Source organism: Carettochelys insculpta, chromosome 3 (genome assembly GCF_033958435.1).
Source record: "Carettochelys insculpta isolate YL-2023 chromosome 3, ASM3395843v1, whole genome shotgun sequence".
Classification (NCBI taxonomy): Eukaryota; Metazoa; Chordata; order Testudines; family Carettochelyidae; genus Carettochelys; species Carettochelys insculpta.
The window spans coordinates 163,015,413-163,036,238 of NC_134139.1; the positions used below are offsets into that span (position 1 = coordinate 163,015,413).

General features: G+C 43.4%; 1 protein-coding gene across 1 annotated transcript in view; it reads right to left on the minus strand.

Moving 5' to 3' along the window:
- Positions 1–408: 408 nt before the first annotated feature.
- The window catches only part of GFRAL (GDNF family receptor alpha like), a 32,942-nt gene continuing 12,524 nt past the window's right edge, over positions 409–20,826 (minus strand). Inside the window, exons 5-10 of the mRNA XM_074988886.1 lie at positions 19,753–19,809; positions 18,908–19,238; positions 15,880–16,130; positions 10,317–10,412; positions 1,253–1,334; positions 409–481 (exon numbers count right to left, since the gene is read on the minus strand). Coding sequence (XP_074844987.1) covers positions 409–481; positions 1,253–1,334; positions 10,317–10,412; positions 15,880–16,130; positions 18,908–19,238; positions 19,753–19,809 — 890 coding nt within the window. The remainder of the gene's footprint in view (positions 482–1,252; positions 1,335–10,316; positions 10,413–15,879; positions 16,131–18,907; positions 19,239–19,752; positions 19,810–20,826) is intronic.

Sequence of the window (20,826 nt, forward strand, 5' to 3'; positions counted from 1 at the left end):
CCAGAGCAGACCATGGAATATATAACAACTCAAAGTCTGCATCACAAATACAAAGGCAGCATCAGTGCAATACACTCTGCTATGCCAGATGCAAAGATCATCTTAGACATCTAAATGTAAAATTATAGTTGTGGTTCTACATTTACATCAACCAGAAGAAGATTTTTACAATCAGATATGACAGTCTAGAACTATGATAAACAGACAGTGCCTGGTATCGATCAATGAACACACACAGGTGCGGGGAAGGGAGTATAGTTTTAACATTTTTTTCCATTTGGGAAAGGTTTTGTACATGGAAATAAATATAAAACTCAACATACATTTTATTATGACATATATACAACAGGCTGGCTGTCAAGATTGCTCAGAAAGACAGTTTGCCACTCTGTTGATTATCTCTGACTGTTAATGGACCATAAGAATCTCAGCTGAATGAACTGGTGAGGGATTTCTTGACTGATACATTGCTCTGCAGGCTCTGAAAACATAGAGTGTACATTTATTTAATAGTGCAGTCACAGGGCTTTTCGGTGGTATCCTGGTTCCTGTGAAATCATTGGCAAAACCCCCACTGACTTCAGTAGAACCAGTTCAACCCATTTATTTGCAATGCACATTATGAGATAAAAGCATCACCTTTACTGTACATAATGTCCTTTCTTCTATACTGTTTTTATATGTGTTTAATCCCATTTTCTTTATATTCTGATTGATAGTCTCCAGTCACTGCAAGCCAGCTATATGAAAGAAACTATTCTGTATGTCTTGACATAGCTTTGACATATGTCTGCAACCTTAGGCCATCTAGGCCTATCTTTTGACAATATTCCTCTTTGATCACTTTCTCTCAATTTAATTATGAAATTTCAGGCAACACCCAACCACTTCAGTTCTCCCCACCTTTTCCCTCTGATCCCATTTTGTGTGGACCAATGCATCATTTTACTTTGTGTATTAAATTGACAAAAATTTGTGCACTTGATAAAGTTAATGTGTACTTTTGTTGCCACTTTGTAAAATATAGCACAGTACATCTTTCACTCTGGGTACTTGCGTAAAACAGCTGTGAGTCTCTGATCTCTGACAGGGTGTAGAAGTGGGTATCAGAAGGACTAATTCAGTCACTGGGATAAACTGTATAGCATTTTGAACACAACTCCAAAGCTAGTGTCAAAGTGTGTGGAAAGTAACTCTCTTGTCTAGAATGCTTATATCCTAGGATCACAGATGTGTAACTCTGTCAAATTACCTGGTCTTTAGAAGAACCACCAAGACTATTCCCAGGATGAGTATTATGCAAGAGGTATATGCAATAATATAGATTGTTTCACCTAGGAATAATAATAAAAAAACACAGAAAATTACACAAAAACCACAGAAAATTACACAAGTGTATTTTAGTGATAGTGATTCTTTCTTCTGCTGTTGCAAAAGCTTTCACATCGTTTCACATCCCATCAGAGCTGCAGTTCATTTGCAAATTTGACACCATCAACCAAGGATTGAACAGAGACTGGGAGTGGCTGGCCCATTACAAAAACAGTTTCTCTGCTTTTAATGTTCACACTTCCAGATTAGCTACTGATAATAGACCACATCCTCCCTGACTGAACTGACCTGATTTCTCTTCTCTTGGGGTGCGTCTACACTAGCAAGTACATTCAAAATTAGGATTGGAAGACCGAGACCAAGTTCTTTTGAAAGAACTTGGCACCTTTTTGAAATTAACTTTGAAAGAGCTCCCACATTCTTTAGAAGTTGGTCCTCCACTCCCGGGATGGGAAAAGGGCCCTCTTTTGAAGGACAATTTTGAAAGACAGCAAGTATATATGCTTTGCAGCCTGCTCTTTCGAAAGAGCAGGTCCTCCATGGCTGCAATCAGCTGGCAGGCAACGGCACTTCTCACAGCACAAGCAGAGGTCTATGGCTCCAGCATCCTGCCACCTTTCAGCACACAGGCTCCCAGAAGCCCTCAGGCAGGAAGCTGGGAGCGTGCAGGCAGCAGGGAGCCCACGCTGCTGCCCGCACAGCTCCCAGCCATGACTCCCCAGGGGAAGCTGCAGCACCTCCGGCACCATGGCCAGCAGCCGGGACTCCTGCCCACCCCAGGGGCTGTCCAGAGACCAGGGGGAGTCCTCCCAGGAGGGGAGCCAGCCCCCCAAATGTCAGGCCCCCTTCTGGACAGAGGCCTAGCTGCAGGATCTCCTTGCCCAGTGGGAAGACGAGGAGGTCCTGCAGCAGATGGGGGTTGGGTGTCAAAACGCACCCGCCTTTGAGCACCTGGCCAAGGGCCTCACCGGCCAGGGTCACCCCACCCGGACCCTGGACCAGGTGAGGTCGAAAGTGAAGGAGCTCCGGCAGGCATATTGTTGGGCTCAGGATATGGCCAGGTGGTCAGGGGCAGCGCCCACCAGCTGTCCCTACTACCAAGAACTGGACCGCCTCCTTGGGCCAAGGAGGTGGGACCCCTGGCCATGTAAGTGGATAGTGCCGATCCCCCAACTGAGCCAGAGGAGATGGGAATGGGGACTGCGGGGGAGGACACCAGAGATGACGAGGGCTTAAGCAAGGGGGCACTTGGCATTGACATCCTCTTGGGCCCATCCAGCCTGGCCCCCTCCGACCACACCTTGCCCGAGTTCCTGGAGGGACCCACAGGTATGTCTCGTGCATGCTGGTGTCTGCAGGGCTGGGGGAGGGGATGCTCAGTCCCACCTGGGGTGGCTGCAGGCCACCCGCAGGGACATCAGCCCCAGGGCACAGGCAGGCCAAACGGCCCCACCGCCTTGGCCTCACAGAGCTGACGTGTGGCACCCAGCACCATGCAGGCCAGACAGTACCACAGGCTGCCGGGCTGCGGAGGGACTGAGGGAGGCAGAGGAGAGCCAGCACTCCCACAACCCAGATGGGAAACCCTGGATGTGGTCCCTGCAGGACCACTGGGATGGGGTGGGTAGGACGGGGGGGGTGGGTTCAGGGGGTCGTTCACTAGGACTAATGGCCCATTCTTCTCCCCTTTTGTCTTCACAGCTCCAGTAGCCAGCAGACAGACCAGCCCCACGACGGGCCCAGGGAGCCCAATGACCGAGGGGAGGGGGAGCAGCCCAGGCGTTAGGGCCAGCATGGGGCCATTGCTGGTCCCTCTGGCAGTGCCACCAGGCCGGGGAGGAGGAGGCAGGGGACATGGCCCACACGGCTGCCCTCAGGGCGCTGATGGGCATTGTGCAGGAGTGGCTTGCCATGGAGCGGCAGGCATGGGACTGGGTGGGGTCCAACTTGGACGCCCTTACCCAGGCCGCGGTCGGCCACCTGGCCCCTGCCACTGCTCCATCACGGGTCACTCTCGCACCCACACCCCATTTCCCCCCCCCACTGTCCCCCATGCCCTCCTCACCCATGCATCCCCCGCAGCACTTCCCCCCTGCCCCAATCCCACAGCCCCCTTCCCCCCACAACACACCCCCAAGGAGGCTGACCTGGAGGCCCTGCTCCCTCCCCACCTTCCTCTGGTAAGCCTCATCCACCTGGCCCACAGCCTGCTGGCCAGGGCTGGTCAGGTGGAGGCTGAACCCCCGGCCCCCACTCCCCCCATGCCGAGCCCGGCACAGGCGCAGGGACCATGCTTGTGTCATGCCCCTACCTCCCTATGCTACCGGCGCTGGCCCAGCCCCAGTGGGGCCCCTGGACCTGAGGAGGAAGGGGTGGGTGTGGGCAATGGGGCTACTGGCCATCGAGCCCCCTGGAGGGGAGAGGCCCCCCCTACCCCAGCCCCCCGTCTACCCTCTCATGTAAATAGTTCTCCCCATTTACCCTCCCCCCACATGTATATAGTTTCCCCCTAGTAAACGAGGGGCACAGTTTTGTTAAGTAAATAGTTTATTTTTATGGTTTAACCTGTGTCTCCCATGCATGTGTGTGTGTGCTCAGGGTGCGGGTGGGGGAGTGTGCAGGGTGGGGTCCTGGCTCAGCTGAGAGTGCCTGGTGTATAGCCGCATCAGCCAGGGCTGCAGGGGGTAGGCAGCATCTGCCCCGCTGCAGGATGGCATCGTCATATCCCCAATGGGGAGCTCCCACCGGGGTATGAAGGTTCCTTCGGCCATAAGACTTCCCAGCCCTGAGTTCCTGAAGATCCTTGTGTCGTGGGCGCAGCCGGACCAGTCCACGTAGATGTCCATGAACCTGCTGTTGACGTTGAGCAGGGCCTGCAGGACCACCGAGTGGTAGCCCTTGCAATTCACGTAGGCCCTGGAGCTGTACTCCAGGGCCCGGATGGCAATGTGGGTGCCATCCAGGGCCCCAAAGCAGCTGGGGAAGCCCAGCTCCTGGAATCCCCGGATGGCATCGTCCAAGTCCCCGATGCGAACCAGCTGCCTCAAGAGCACGTTGTCGATCGCCCAGATGACCTGCAGGGCATGGGGGGGGGTGCTCGTGAGCGTGGCGTGGAGTGCGGCTTGCCCACCCATGCCCATCCCCACCCCTGGCCCCGGGGTGCCCACCCTTCTCCCGACCGTACCTGTCACCAGGCTGCCCCCGCCCCCTGCATGCAGTCTAGGTGTGAGCTGGGCACGGCTTACCTTGATGAGGATGGCCCCAATGGTGGCTTTGCCCAACCCGAACTGGTGGCCGATGGATTGGTAACTGTCCGGGGTGGCCAGCTTCCATAGGGCAATGGCCACCCTTTTGTGCAGGAGGAGCACTGGCCTCAGGTGTGTGTCCTGGTGCTGGAGGACTGGGGAGAGCCAGTGGCGCAGCTCCAGGAATGTCCCCTTGGTCATTCTGAAGTTCTGTAGCCACCGGTTGTCACCCCAGTCCTCCAGCACCAGCTGGTCCCACCAATCGCTGCTTGTGGGGAAGCTCCATAGGCGGTGGATGACCTGGGGAACCAGCTGGGGATGTTGTGCCCTGAGGATGGCGTCCAGGAAGGTGGCTATTGTGATAGCCTCCCAGATCTGCTGCAGCACAGCAGCCAGGACCATGGCCAGGGTGCTGGCCATGGTTGCGATGGAGGGGGTGCTGCTCGGGGTCCATGGGGGCCTGGGATGCCACCTCTGCGCTCTCTCTCTCTCTTGTGCTGCCCGGGGACAGGGTTGCTGGCCCTCAGCATGTGCAGGCTGAGGTTTGGGGGGGCGCCCTTTAAGGGGATGAGGGGCAGTGGCCCTGGAAGGGCTCGTGCGCCATGCCTGCCTGTGGCACTTCCTGTCCCTGCTCTTTCGAAAGAGCACCCTGGCGTGTGTGGACGCTCTCTTTTGAAATTGTGCTGGGGGCCTTTCGAAAGAACAGACCAAACCTTCGGTTGCCACTGGTGTGTGTGAATGCTCCGTTTTGAAAGAGCATTTTTCGAAGTTCTCTTTCAAAAGACGTTCTTTTGAAACAGAACAGTAGTGTAGACGCAGCCTTGATGTTCACAGCTCCACATAATGGGCCACATCCTCTGTGACTGATCAGACTTTGTTAACTCTGGCCCTCCCCTCGACTGAGACTCCTTCTTTAAACCCTCCTCTGGAGCTGCCCCCCCTCTGCCCTGCCCTCCCCGCCACTCATGGGTGTTACACTGGGCTAAGTGCTGCCTTAAAAAAAAAATCCAGGCTACCCAGAGCCTCGGCTAGACACAGTTTTTGTTTAGGGTATAAACTGAAAGAACACATACACTTTTTCATAAAGACACTTTACACAGACATCAGTTTGGGAAATAGATATGCAATAAGGAAATAAAAGGGTACAGTAATAGGGGAAACAAGTTGTTTTAAAGGAATATTGGGTTTGATTTCCACACAGAGGTCTCATGGGATCTCCCTACTCACTTTCTACAGTCTTGGTTCCCAAAACATCTGCTTTGTTTATGAACCGTGTCAATAGCTAGTTCATCTGGACTCTCACCACTGCAGAGCTACACATTAGGGAGTGACGATACCTCTGCACATTAATAGCAAAATAATATTAATTTGTCAATCACAAGTTTTATTGTTTCCCAAACAGATCAGATTTCTGCTTTCTTAACTTCCCCTTTTTACTAAACACCCTTTGCATTGCATTGCATTGCATTGCATTGCATTACACCCTCCATAGTTTTGGTAGGCCCCATGTTTTCAGGCAGATTGCCTCAGAGGCTCACAGAAGCCCTCAGTTCAGGCACTTTCTCTAGGGCACTTACTTGCTGTTTGTTGATCTACTGTCATCATTAGCCAGCATGGAGAAAAGTGGGAAACCAAATTCCATAGTCTCTGTGGCCCCTCCAGGTGGTATAGCACAAGCCAAACCTCTTTATCAAAACCAGTCCTGTTCCCATGCAGTAAAGGGGAGAAGATGGTGGGTGGAGCCTGGGCCTGTTCTGTTCTCTGTGCTCCAGACCAGGGACCTTGTGAAAGCAACTGCCAACAAACATCTCCAACAGCTGCATGACAGCTTTGATTCCCTGGGCTATTTCCCCAAAGCCCTTCCTGGCACGTTCCTTACCCACTGGCTTTTCTCTCTGGGACCAGCTTGTGCTTGCTCCTCTCAAATACGCCCCAGCACCTTCTCTCCTCAGTTCCTTGCTCACACTGAGCAACCAGAAGGGGAACCCTTTATAAGCTGTCTCAACTGGTTCGTAATTGGCCTCAGGTGTTCTGATCAGCCTCGGGTGACCATATTGCCCTGTCCCAAATACTGTACAGGGAGATATGTGGGGGAGGGGTGGCTCCTCCTGGCTCCCCCAAGCCACCGGCCCTCCCCGAGTCCTGGGGAAGCGACAGCCCCCTAGTGCTTCCCAAGCCCTGGGGAAGCAGCAACCACCAGTCGTCCTCTGAAGCCATGCTTCCCTGAGGCCTGGGGAAGAGACCTGTGTGCTCTCCAGCCAGCTGCTGCTGGTGGAAAAGGTCAGCGGGGGAAGGGCCCAAACAAGAGACAATTAATCCCTTTTAAAAAATAAGTCAGGATGCCTTTTGTCGTCCCAAATACGGGACCATCCCACCAAATATGGGATGGATGGTCACGCTACATTAGCCTGACTCACTTGCCTCTGGCAACCTCCTAATCAGCTCCAGCTGCTTTCATTGTCTTGATTACCCTGATTGATTCTGTCAAGTTCCTGCTAGTTCCAGCCTAGCCTCTGTTAGCTTACCCTGGGAACAGGGACCCATTTAATCTGGGGCTAATATACTTCCCTTCTACTACTCTCCCATAGCCCTCTGGCCTGACTGTGTCACAGCCTCCAAAGTTCTGAATTGAGCCAAGTAAATTTTGTCTTCACACATGAACAGTTTAAATTCAGACATATTGGGTGACAGACATTCTAGCTCCATTGACATCAACGGGAAAACTCCCATCGACTCCAGTGGGGCAGTGATTTCACACATTATGTACAATGATAGCTTGGTAAAAACTCATCAACAAAGTTTTGTTTGCTGTTGCAATTGCTTTTTAAGGAATATGGGGTTAAATGCATATGTTTGAATAGTAACAGCATGTGTAATATATATATATGGAGCAAGAAAACTCACCTTCTTTTATCACCACAGAAGAGTTAAAAGTTTAGTACAAGTTAGCTAAGAAAATTAACAGGGGTACAGTACCACGAATTTACATATAAAATTACTGCAATCACTTTGGTATGAAAGAATCATTCTCATATTCTTTTATAAGCCCCACACTTGTACTGCTCTTAGCACCTGGGGAGAGACTTCGATGTGCAGGTGTAATGTCTCAAACAGAGTTGCTGACTTGCAAATTCACTCTAGGGGAACAGTCCCCAAAGTGCACCATATGGCTGAGATGCTGGAAATGTAAAAACTGCCCATGCTGGTGATAACAAGTATTGTGTGGTGGCTGAAGAGGAGTGTGTCTGGTATGGACCCAAGGAGTGTTGTTTTAAGTGGCCTACGTTCTGTTTCACATCTAAATTTCCTGTGGTGCTAAATGGAAAAAATGTTATATATTTACTAGTCTTTAGAATATTAAAAACAAAGTTAAAGGCAGATGAAGCTTATAATGTATGATTTCATCCTGGAGGTAATCATCCAGCCCTGATATATACTTTAAGCCTCCTATTAATGGTGTCCAAAGATTACAGCTAATGTGGTCTTGAAAATGTGTTGCCGGGTAGGAAACTTACAAAAGAAACCAGAAAAAAATGTGAAATGCAGTGCAAATGAAATCAATGCAACCAATATAAAAAAGAAAAATATCAGTGGAATGTAGGTCTTGCTTGACAGGAATTACTGGACATAGGGCAAGGTCTCATTTTTAGGAGGCAGGATTAGGGAGGTGAATGGATCAGTAAGCTGGAAGCAGAATGCACTAGCTAAGGTAAGCAGGAACAACTAAGAAGCCATACATAATGGATAAGAAAGCCATAGATTTAAAAAGCCTGAAATGTACAGTGACATATAGAGTAAGTCATGGGCAGTGAGGGTACAGAACATGCTACACAGGGGGTCCTAGAGTAACCAAGCCAATCCCAAAATGTGTGACGCAATGTAATGTGTAACTGCACATGAAGGAAGAAGTTTGCTGTGTAATGCAGTATGGCTGTGTCTACACTACCTCCCCACTCCAAAGGGAGGGTGGTAAGTATGGTATTAGAAGATTATTAATGAAGTGCTGTGCTGCATATGGAGCACTTCATTAAGTTAATTCTCCCCTGTGGCAACTTTGAAGTGTTAAACTATGAAGTGCTGGCTCGTGTGTAGCCGTGGCTCACCCGACTGTACTTCGAAGTGCCTGGGCAATTTTGAGGAGTAAAGGGACTTCTACTCAGGCACTTTGAAGTACCGGCGGGTGAGCCGCAGCTACACACCAGCCAGCACTTTGAAGTTTAACACTTTGAAGTTGCCCCAGGAGAGAATTAGCTTAATGAAGTGCTGCATATGCAGCAGAGCACTTAATTAATAATCTTCTGACACCCTACTTACCATCCCCCCCTTCAGAGTAGGGAGGTAGTGTAGACAAGAATGCCTTGCTTATACACATCTCCTACACTTGAGTATGACAAACTCACACAGTGTGGCTTTGCTGTAAACCAAGTAAACATGTGATGAGACTGGAGTTAAACTGAATTCTTGAGCCTTAGCATGACTGGGGACAGAGAAATAGCTCAGTGGTTTGAGCATTGCCCTGCTAGACTTATGGTTGTGAGCTCAATCCCTGAGGGGATCATTTAGGGATCTGAGGCAAATGGGAGGGGGGAAGGATGGTGCCTGGCCCTGGCAAGTGGACTGGACTCCATGACCTCCTAAGGTCCCCTCCAATTCCATGAGATATGAAAGGTGGGGCTAGAAAAAGTGGTGAAGATATGCCCAATTTGTTTCAACTGAGGTCTAGGGTCTAAAATCTGGAAAAAGGGGAGGGTCACTGAGTCCAACCATCCGCTACTCATTTTAAGCCTATCAGTGTGAGCCCAAGTCCATTGATGCAGGCTCTGCAGCTATATTACAGTCTGTACTGAAACACAGATGAATGAAATTAGTGCTACTATTCAAGGTCTGGTACAAAGCCCCTTGAAGTCAATTGCAAGATTTTCATTTATTTCAATAAGCTTTTAATCAGGCCCCCAGTTGGTTACTGATTTTCTTCTTGTTGCTGTAACACAGAGAAGGGAACAGCTCACATCTGCTAGGGCAAATTTCTTCAAGAGCAAGCAGTAAAAGTCTGTGACAGTTTTTAATCAGCAGAAATTGCAGGGTTCTTGTCTCTGCTCCACAGATATTTGTATGGTTTATATAGCAAATGTGTCTGGACTCTATCAGACATAGTTTTGTTTTAATCAGAGGATTTCTTATTTTATTTTGGTCAACATAGTTGTTTGATCTCATGTTTAGAATCTGGGGTAGCAATTTATCGTTACCACTACTTTACATAAAAAGTAGCTTGTTCAGTGACATTTGATCAATACCTCTGACTTCATTGTAGATGTGCAGGTGCTTCCCATATGTTGACATAGGATCAGATCCCCAGCCAAAAGAACATGCAAGAATATCCACTACAACATGACTACCAGCTCCCTGCCGAGGCTAATTTTAAAAAGACACCCTATAATTTATGCTACCATGTCTCCTAGAACCTATGACAACAACAGCAGTACCTAATTATTATGGAGCTCTTTTCATCCAAGAATCTTGACAGACTTAATGTAGTTAAGTATTAGGCCCATTTTATAGACGGGCAAACTAAGGAATAGAAAGATATGATGACTTAATAAGACTATACAGCAAGTCAGTGCCAGAACCAGAAATAAAGCTTGGTCTTATGCTTCTCTACTGCACAGTGTTTTATGAATGAAATTTCCAAGACTATATCTGTAAAAATCATGATTCATGAAGTTATTTGCTCCAACTCACCATTAAATAAAGAGTGTAACCTTGCTATGGGAAGCTTTTCTCCTGGCATATCAGTATGTATCAGCTGATAGTCTGTCTTTCCCCTTGAAATCTGATCTGAAAAGAGGAAAGAATGTTTTGATACAAGTACACTGTTTTGTACAGTAGTCCTAATGGAAATTAGCCACTGTTTATGAGAGACGGCTGTTAAATAATATTGTCCCTATTAAGCTAAATTATTGCTATGGCATTGTATGTCTAAGGTATAGAGGGTTGTAAGTGACTTATAGGACTTTAAGTTCTCTGCCTCCGAGATGCATATATTCCATTTGGATAGAAACAAGCCAATCAATTGCAAGGTTATTCATGTGAGTGGGAGCATGCCGTCAGGGGAGATCAGAAATGGGAGTGGGTTTTAAACAGCTTACTAAATAAGGGAAAATTCTGCTCTCCAAACCCATCTCCTGACTCTTGCACCTTCTGAAAACTGTCAGTCTTGGAAGGAGCAATCTCACACATCTATAAGAAAAGATGTATATCGCAGTCAATGGGCTCAGTGCAAGCCCCGAGATGTATCAGAATGAATCAGGCAGATGTTAACACAACAACAGTGTCTAAAGGAGCTGCTGGAGCAGGCTAAGGAGCTAAGCTAATTTTCCTGGGAGGCATATAAACAGTCTGAATGGCATAGAAGAAGAGTGACTTTGGCAAAGCCTAGAAAATAATTAAAATAACATTTACATAAATTTAAACGAATCTACTGCTACTATCTCCATCAGATGTGATTAAGAGGAAGTGTACAAATTTAAAATTAAAATATGGTATTTTTCTAAATTTTCAGTTTTGACATTGAGAGATGTGTTTCCTCCAATCACTTTATAGTATTGATCCTTGCTGGCACTAATTGCTATGTTCCTTATGACACTGAAGTGATCATTTACAGCTCCTATACCTTTCATCCTGATCCTGAGACTGGCAGATAGGCCCACTGACAAGGGGTGGCAAAGGGAGTAGTTGCCCTGGGTCCCCTCTGAAGTGCCAGGAGCGCTGCTTCACTGCTCTGTGTGACTGTGGGGGGGCCCAGTGCTGGGCTACCAGTGGCACGAAGGGTGACTTCCTTTGGCTCCGCCCCTTCTGCCTTTGTCCCCTCCCCTTCCACCCTTGTCCCCATCCCTTCCAGGTGTGCGGATCCAGGCCCTGCTTCCCACTTTGAGGCCCATGGTGCTGTCAGCCCTGCTGCTAGTAGAGGGTGTAATCCTGCAGATGGATCCTATGTGTGACCACGCACAATCTTATAAACAAATAGGCCACCACATGGGCTGCCTGGCCATCGGTGTGGGTCCCTTTTACATAATAGGGCTATAACAGCATCTATTGCTCTCCTCCATTCTCACTACATCTAAAGCCAAAGATTCCTTTGTTGCTCCTGGGCAATTATTTATTACAAAAAACTCATTGTAAATAATTAACAATAACAAAAGTTATTTGGGATCCACTCACTGATCAAGCACTGAACAGACAGCAGCATGAGTTTCAACAATCAATATCTCCATAATTCCCTGACTGAGAATTTAATATGGCTGCTTAACCATTTAAAATATAATCATAAAACTAGCCCTCTTTGATTTAACATTGCAACTGCTGGAGGTACGGGAAAGGTGGGGGCGAAGGGGTTTATCAATCAGTAACAAACAAATCCCAAAGAACCCATTTCTGCTTAGCTAACATGGAAATATTGTTATAATATAGCTCCAAGGTGGTGGCTGTTCACATCCTTTCAATTTTGTTAATTAAATTTCCATGGAGGTTTTATCCTGATTGTAAAGGAAATGCTACAGGGAACGGCAGAAGGTGATGGGGTGATATTTGGGCCATACTGATTATTGTTGTAAGCCAGGGATTGACCTTTTGTGTGTGTGCGTGCGTGCGCGTGCGCACGCGTGCACATGCACATGGCTTGCACACTGTGGCTATGATCATCGCCGGGAGACTCTGGGTGCTACCACAAAACAAATTATCAGTAATTAGTATAATACTCAGGACCAAGTTATAATTATGAATTTATCAGTCTCTCAGGACTTCTTTTCTTGGGGGTTATATAACTCACTGTAAAATCTTGCTACAGCCTGATACTTAGAACTGAAGGTATATGCCTCAGGCAGTGTTTTCACAACTGTATTTTGTTAGGTAGCCCTACAGTCTTATGAGCAAAAATTAAAATCAAAAGTTTTGTACTTTTCTGCATTATCATCCCTGCTGCTGTAACTCAATTTCAGCCAACAGTTTAAATGAAATCCTGGATCCAGCTAGTCAGGCTTTTAAAATTATCTTTTTAAAATTCAATTAGAAAAGAAGAGCCTTCAGTTTGAAATGCAGAAGAGTTACTACTTCTCGTTAAATATTCTATTTTATAATGTCATTATGTACACAGGGCTGGCCTGTATGCACATGCATATGAACACTTCACTGATGGCTTTTGGTCCAGTGTATCAATAATTTCCCAGTTAAAATACATTCCAACAATAATGTTTTGTTTTTAAAAATATAAAAATAGCTGGTCACATGACTGGATTAATGGTTCTGAGGGAATGAACACAGCACACTGAGCTAAATCGTGAAATTCCTATTTAGGACCTGACTTTGATGCCTTTTCTTGTGTTGTGTGGGATTTTACACTTCTAGAAGCCCCATCGAAACCATGAACTTACTTCTTATGGAATGAATTTACCTCACTGTTCAACATGAGAAAAGGGATCAGAAGCTGGCCCTCAATTTTTATTCAGCCTGCACTAGGCTCAGTTGCCACTGAATCAAACCCTGACCACTGCAGGCCTATTGCTGTCACACACAGTGGCACTCATGAATTGTCAGACAAGTGCACTTGGGATGCAGATTGGCTCCCAGCTAAGCTGTGGGGACCCTCATAGCCCCAGATGGTGACACTCATCAACTCCTTGACATATTGTATCCCTCGCTCTTCGCACACTGAATTCCACAGAGTCCACTATTAACTTTGCATGCAGAAGCCCTTTCCCGGTAAGATGCAGGTACTTAAATATAGGGAAGATAATACCTTGGAAAAACCAATTAGATATCGATCAAATTAGGGTCCAACAAGATGGATGCATTTGAATTCAGCTGGGTTGTGTAGATGGTTCTGAGAATTATCTGCAACAATTTCTATATAAGGTTGATGTTTAACAGACAAATCATAATATCACAGGGCCACACTGAGCCAATTTTAATGGAAATTTCCTGTATTAAGGACAAATTAAAAGTCTGTATCACTTTTGTAATAAAAAATGGGAGTCAGTGTACAACTTTGTATGTATTGCTTTCTAGAGATGAGGATGGTAGAATGATGGTAATCAGTGGGCCACAGTAATAACATTGTATAAATTCACAGGAATGACAGAGTAGACTCTGGGTGGGCAGTGGCTTTATGTTTACTCAACAGAAAAAATAGAGTCAAATAGAGTACAATTTTAAGTGTATCACACTGTAGCACAGAATCTCTATTGATGTTATTCTGTGCTTAAATATTAAGTATAAAGCAACAGGAACGAGAGGCTGAAAAAACACAAAACCCTGATAATATTGGCGGGTTTTAGCTATCACTGGATTAAAGGTTACATATCACATCAAGGTAGGATTCAGAGATAAAATCTGTAGATACTATTTGACTGTTTCTTGAAGCATCTAGTCCTGGAATTCACAAGGGGAGAGGCAATTTTAATTTAGTCCTAAATGGAGTGCAGAATTGGTTCAAGAGATCCATATAGCTGAAACATTTGTCTGTAATGGTCATAATTTAATTAAATGTAACTTTGTCGGGGCTTACCAAGGAAAACCACCATAATAGCATTTCATTTCAAACAGGGGAACAGCACAAAAATGAAGGTACTATTTAAATAGAAATTAAAAGGAATAGTAGCAAGAGAAAAATGTCTGCAATTGGTATGGAAACTATTTTAAAGAACCATATCAGAGGTTCAAACTAAATGTAAACACCACATTTTAGAAAAGTAAGAGGACCAAAAAACCAGTGCCATGGCTAAAAAGCAGAGTAAGAGAGGTGATTATCCTTTAGAATTTGTAAGTCAAATCCTAATGAGGAAAACAGTGGCAAAGCAAGTATAAAAATATATTTAGATGAGCCAAAAAAAAAAAAAAAAGGAATCTGAAGAACAACTAGCAAAAGATACAAAGTGGTCACGAAATGAAATTAATGGCTAGAAGTTTCAAAACTAACAAAAGAAAGCTTTTCTTCATCAAGCGCTTAGGTAGGCCTGTAGAACTCCTTGCCTGGGGAGGTTGGGAAGACCAAGACTTTAACAGCATTCAGAAAAGAACTAGATAAATTCATGGAGGTTAGGTCCTTCAGCGGGTATTAGCTAGGATTGGTAGGAATGGTGTCCATGGCCTCTGTTTGTTAGAGGTTGAAAATGGATGTCAGGAGAGGGTTTGCTTTCCTGATTACCTGTTCTGTTCACTCTTTCTGGGGCATCAGGCATTGGCCTCTGTCAGAAGACGGGATACTGGGCTAGATGGATCATTGGCCTCTGTCGGAAGATTTGATACTGGGCTAGATGGACCTTTGGTCTGACCTAGGGCAGCCATTCTTACGTTCTTATGAGGACAGGTCCATCAATTGCTAGTAGCATAAGGTGATGAGGGATCCAACCCCATGTTTGGACTACCAGAAGCTGAGAGTGGACAACAGGGGATGGATCACTTAATAATTGTCCTCTTCTGTTCATTCCCGCTAAAGCATCGGGCAAAGGCCACTATTAAAAGTCAGGATACTGGATTAGATGACCTATTGGTCTCACCTACTATGGCCATTCTTATGTTCTTAAACTTATGCTCAGAAATGAAATAAGAAGAAAATCTTTGAATGTCTTGACTCAAAAAGGCATCACATATAGGACTCATCCTTCATTTTTTTGTTGAGAAACTATTTGAAGCAAGCAAGCTAGCTAGCTACATTACCATAAAAACTTCCTGTGGAATTCATTACAGTTTCAAAAGCTACTTGAGCTACACTTAAAATCCTCAGCTGGGTTCCTGTTATGTAAATGCTCTCAGAAATGCACTTCTAGACAAGTCCCTAGCATTTTCACAAAAGATTTTACAATGTGACAAAACAACAGACGGTAACAAGGTAATCTTCCACAAGGTAATCTTATGCACCGAAAAGCATAAACAGAACCTCCGCAGTGACCTCCAGCAGAAATGCTTGAGAACATGTCTCATATTTATAATGTCATGGTTAGAAACATTTGCCTTCATGGTGATTCCACTGACTTCAGTTCACCATTGCAATTCATAACTTAACTAATCACTTTGAATAGAAATTTTTAATGTTTGTAGAGGCCAAAGACCACCACTCTGCACAGCCATTTTATCTGGACAATTGCATCCCAGATACAACTTCACTGAAATCAACAGTGTGATGCTGGTGATAAATTTGGCACAATGAAATATTTTATTTAGTTCATAGACCTAACTCACTTAATTGATTTTGTTGTATGGTGCAAGTACGCCAATATCTTACAGTGCATTTTTCCTTCATATCACTTACTGAAGCAGGACTTGCTGTGAAGCATGTGATGGAAGAGTTTGCATAAAGACTGTTCAGCTACTGGGACATTGTTACAGTTGCATTCTACTCGAAGCATGGTGCCCCAGTTGTCAATGTAAGCTGCTCTGCAGTCAGTGCTTCCAGAACAAGTCAGACCATCCTCAATTAACATTTCAAGGCAAGTTTTATCATCATAGCATCTTTTTGTCACATGTGTCCAGCATGTTGACTGAAATACTTCATATTTTTTCCTAGAGGAAACATAGGAAACATACAAGAAAAATGGAGATATGTTATTAAGAGAACTTGAGGGAAAGCAACATAGAAAAATGAACACAAGAGAAGTTAATGTCATGATTACCAGCATTATATTAGTAAAAGACATTTTTAATCAGAAATTTCCCTGTGAACGCTGAATATAAGTCTGGTAGGCAGTCACTTTCTATATAAGAGCAAGAGGAGACAATAATAAAAACAAGGGTGTTTTCATGACATGAAAGGCTCTACACAAAAAGATATCTGTGACTCACTCAGGTATGTTTCAGGGTTTGATGTCTCCTGAAGCCCCTTTCCTGTTAGAACCTGTATTATTCCAAATGCAGGCTGATAATGGGTTCATAAGCCCTGCTGGTTATCTGACTACACCCTGGAAATGTCAGGTTATCAATAGGCTTGATAGAGCACAAAAATCCCTCATCTCTATCGAATTTTTTTAAAGGTATAATGGTACAGAACTGTGTCACTACGCCAAAATTCTGCTCTCCTTGAACTTGATGTAATACCATTAACTGAGGAAAGAATATGGGCTTCAGAAATTAATTTCTCTAAAGATCAATTTACTAACAGCAGAGAGCTTTCAGAATGGAACAATAAGTGGTGAAAGTAACAATTATCTAAGGAGACATCCAGAGAAGACAGCTTGTAGCAAGTAAAGTTATCAGGCTGGACACCATAATGAAACCAAAGCACATAAATTTCTAATGGATGTGGCAGGTGTGTAAAACCATATGTCTGGACAGAACAAACACTGAATGGGACGGATATCAGATAAAGACTACCTAATCCACACAGCAAAACATTTTACAGGCTAAAAGAACAACTAAAACAACTCAACCAAGAGCTATAATAACTATAAAACCACATTAAAAGAGAGTTAGCAGTGATCAAATTAAATGAGGAGTGAGTAGGACTAACTTTGTTGCTTTTTCTCACTTCAATGATCCCATTAGGCAGTTTATTTAATATGTTGACGAGAATAAAACTAGTCCATAATGTGCCATTATTTAGCAACTTATAATTTAGCTATTTGCTTTTTTTCTAATCAAGTTGTATTATATTAAATATTAATGGATTTGACAGAGAAGGGGTTGCTGGATCATTAATCTGTTAAAATATGGTATTCCATGCAGCTGAAGACTATTGTATTACTCAAGCACTGATGTCACAGGGCTGTTAAAAATAGCATGTCTGGAAAATGATAGATTTATAAGGTTCAGTGTAGGCCCCAATTACACAACGCTTACGTTATACAATGGAAGGTTTCTGTCAAAGTAAGTGCCAAGTTTGTTCAGGCTCTTTATTTATAGAAACAGCTGAATACAATTCATAATGTAATTTGATATCTATTTCTACTGACAGTTAATGTTTGCAAACCATTAATATTCAAAGAGTAATGGGTAATTCAACAAGTCTCTACTAAATATGGTTTCCAATTAGACTTTAGTCTCCAACACACAATTCAACCTAGTGTAAAGAAGTGCAACCTTCAGTAACATCAATTTGAATAGAGCTTGCTTATGCCCGTACTGAATGGGATCATTGGTCTCTTTAGTGGTTTAATTTACAGCAAGCTTAATATATAAGACACATTTCAGGTCTTGTCCAATACTGCTAGAATGACCTAATTAAAAACGGAAGTGAGCCAGATGCCCACTAAATAATGGTTAGATTTAAGTGGAACTGTATTTACAGACCAATCCTATTTCTTATTTAGCTATTTTGTAAAGCAAAATTAAATAAAATCCAAAAGCTGGTTCACTCTCCGTGAGTTTGATTGTTTATTAATGCACTGGACTTTTCTCACTTATAGGGGGCTGTCATCCCATGCAGTCAGTTTGAAGGAGAAAAGGACAAAAATAAAAGTGAAAATGTTTTCTTATTTAAACCATTCTCCTTTTGTGACAATTGGGTGCAAAGGATCAGATTACTGGGTTAACGGATAATTAATTTCACCAGACAAGCTTTGCCCCGTCAGCTGCATGCTTCATGCAAACTATGTGAAGGCAAAAGGGCATTTCCCAGGATAAAGCTGAAGTGAGTGAGGTTGAAAATCTCTAATTTTTTGCTGTGAGTGATCATAGACAAGTATAAAACCAAGACTGCATTTTCAGGACTCAAGTTTAGAAAGAACCTTGGTTTTTTACTTGTAAAATGAAAGCAGCTGATATGGAACTTTTTAAGACTGATAAGGAATGGAACCTACAATGTTATTTTTATAATCCTTGTTTGAACTGATCCATGTTTTCAGGAATTGCTAAAGTCTGGGCCATGTGACAAAGAATATATTAAGGATTCTTTTTTTAGGATAAAAGTGAAAATCCACATAAATATTGTAGTGAACTGGCTAATCTATATGTTTTGCTGTTTCCTTTCCTGGCCAGAATCAGAACTTCTCAGCTGTGTGTCATACTTCCTGTATTATTAACTGAGATTTCTCTTAAGCTCATGTGCATTTTCATAGGATGGTCTGAGTTCCAAGTTCTTTCAATGTGACATTCTGTGCCCATTGTGTATAGTGCCAAGATAACCAGTGATTTCTTTCAATGGGAAAATTAAAGGACGGCAAACTCTTCCGAGTAAACTCCTATGAAGTTCAGAAAAAGATTTCTTTGTGGGCATGTTTGTTCTCAAACACCAGCAATGCCATCAATTGACTTTACTGAAGAAAATTCATATCTGTATAAAGAGTTGTCAGTGACAAGCATGTTACCAGGCAAAAGCTGAACAAATTAATAAATCTTTTACTGACCTGCACAATTCATCATCTTGGCACCTGCGAATTACATTTAGACATGAAGGTGGGGGAACTATGTTGACTGAGCATGGCTTGCCATGAAGAAGTTCTTTGGCTTGTTGACAGGATTCGTCAGGCTGTGTGCAGTCACAAAATGTCAACATCTGGGCAACATTAAAGGGCATATTCTGATAGAAGAACCTTATGGCTGTTTGGCACTGTTCCATGTTGCACTGCTTTCTAGTTACTGAACAAACTTTGAGGTATAGAGATAACTGTTTATTACATACTTCATCTTCAATGCATTCCTTGTTTACATCAAAACAGGTTCCATTCTCTGTATACTCTAAAAGGAATAGTGCATATTTTTAATAATGTACATAAAACTAAATGTAAAGATCAATTTAGTGACTTCTTTTTGTGTTTCTGGAGTTGCATTCAAGTCAATGTGAGTCACCTGTGCAAATAGTTGCAGGATCAAGTCTTCATTATACAAGAAAAAGTTATAAAAATTAGAGGTGATCCAAAAATGAATATGTTATGATAACTTGCACTTATTCTTAGACTCAGATTTGACACTAGACATTTATTTTTTGAAATTTTCAGATTATTTGTTTAATTTTGTAGAGGACAAAACCAGAAGACTTGCTATTGGCTTCAATGGGATCTGGATTTTTTTTTTGTGTGAACTTCTGTATTCTCATATGAACAGAAATCTACCTGAAAATCTTGGGGGTTCATTAAATCTCTCATTTTAAGTAAATTTATTAAATATTATTTAATCTATATGCAGCTATATTACCCACTATCACTGACTGAAAGAAAAACAATAATTAGGTTTAAAATAAATTCAAATTTACCGCGTTTGGAAAGAGCAGATAAGTTCCATTGTAATTTAGTTTCCATGTTAATATTATCTAGAAGAAAAAAAACATACAGAAAATATATATCTATATCTATATCTATCTATATATAGCATTGATATATTACACTTCAACTTGGTTGTGAGCTTTAATGCAAAACTTCATTGGCAGCATTGCTAGCATAACCTTCAGATAAAGTTAAAGAGAAAAAATGAATTAGTTGTGTCAAACAGGCTTGTCAATTTGCTTACAAACTGTAAAAACTTTATGATAGTTATTTAGAGATATTAAAGCGAATGTGCAGAGGATCTTTCTTTATTGATACTATCAACATCACACTTCTTGAATATATAGCTAAAAAGTTTGGTATCTCAATGAGAACTGTTGGATGCTCAGCATCTCTCATAATCAAGCCTCTTTGGAGTAAAGATAACCATGATAACCTCAATTTATGAATATATACACACATTTTTAAAGTACTGACTTAATAATGCATGTATTTCAATGCAAAACTACATACATTATTATTAATTGTTATTATTATTTAGTAGCAGCAGTAGAGATGGTAGTTACAGGTTCATCAGGAAAAGTTGATTCTCTAGACAGAATTATTTCACTAAAATGTGAAGAAATTTTCACTGTAACACAGTGCACCAAGATGCACAGCTCCACAAAAGGAAGCCTGCCAGCCCACACAGCCATGACTGTCTTGGAGCTAATGGATTCAGAGTAGCTCTTCTAGATGGACAGCCCCAGGGCTGAGGACCCTGGTGATAAAAGGTGCCTGTCTCTACGACAGCTCCCCCAGTGCCAGAGCTTCCAGGAACTCAGCTGTATAGCTGCAAGTCCTGGGAATCCTGATCAGGGGTGGATTAAGAACAGGTAGGGCCCTAGGACAAGTCACAAGAGGCCCTCCCCACTATATTCAAATATTAATGTATCATCATTATTTATGTTTTAAAATCCATTCACGCTTGTTATTACTCATGATGCATAATAAAATTACACTTAATGGTAAAATATGATTGAAATGACACATTTCACATTTCTTTTGTTCCAGTAAAGCAAATT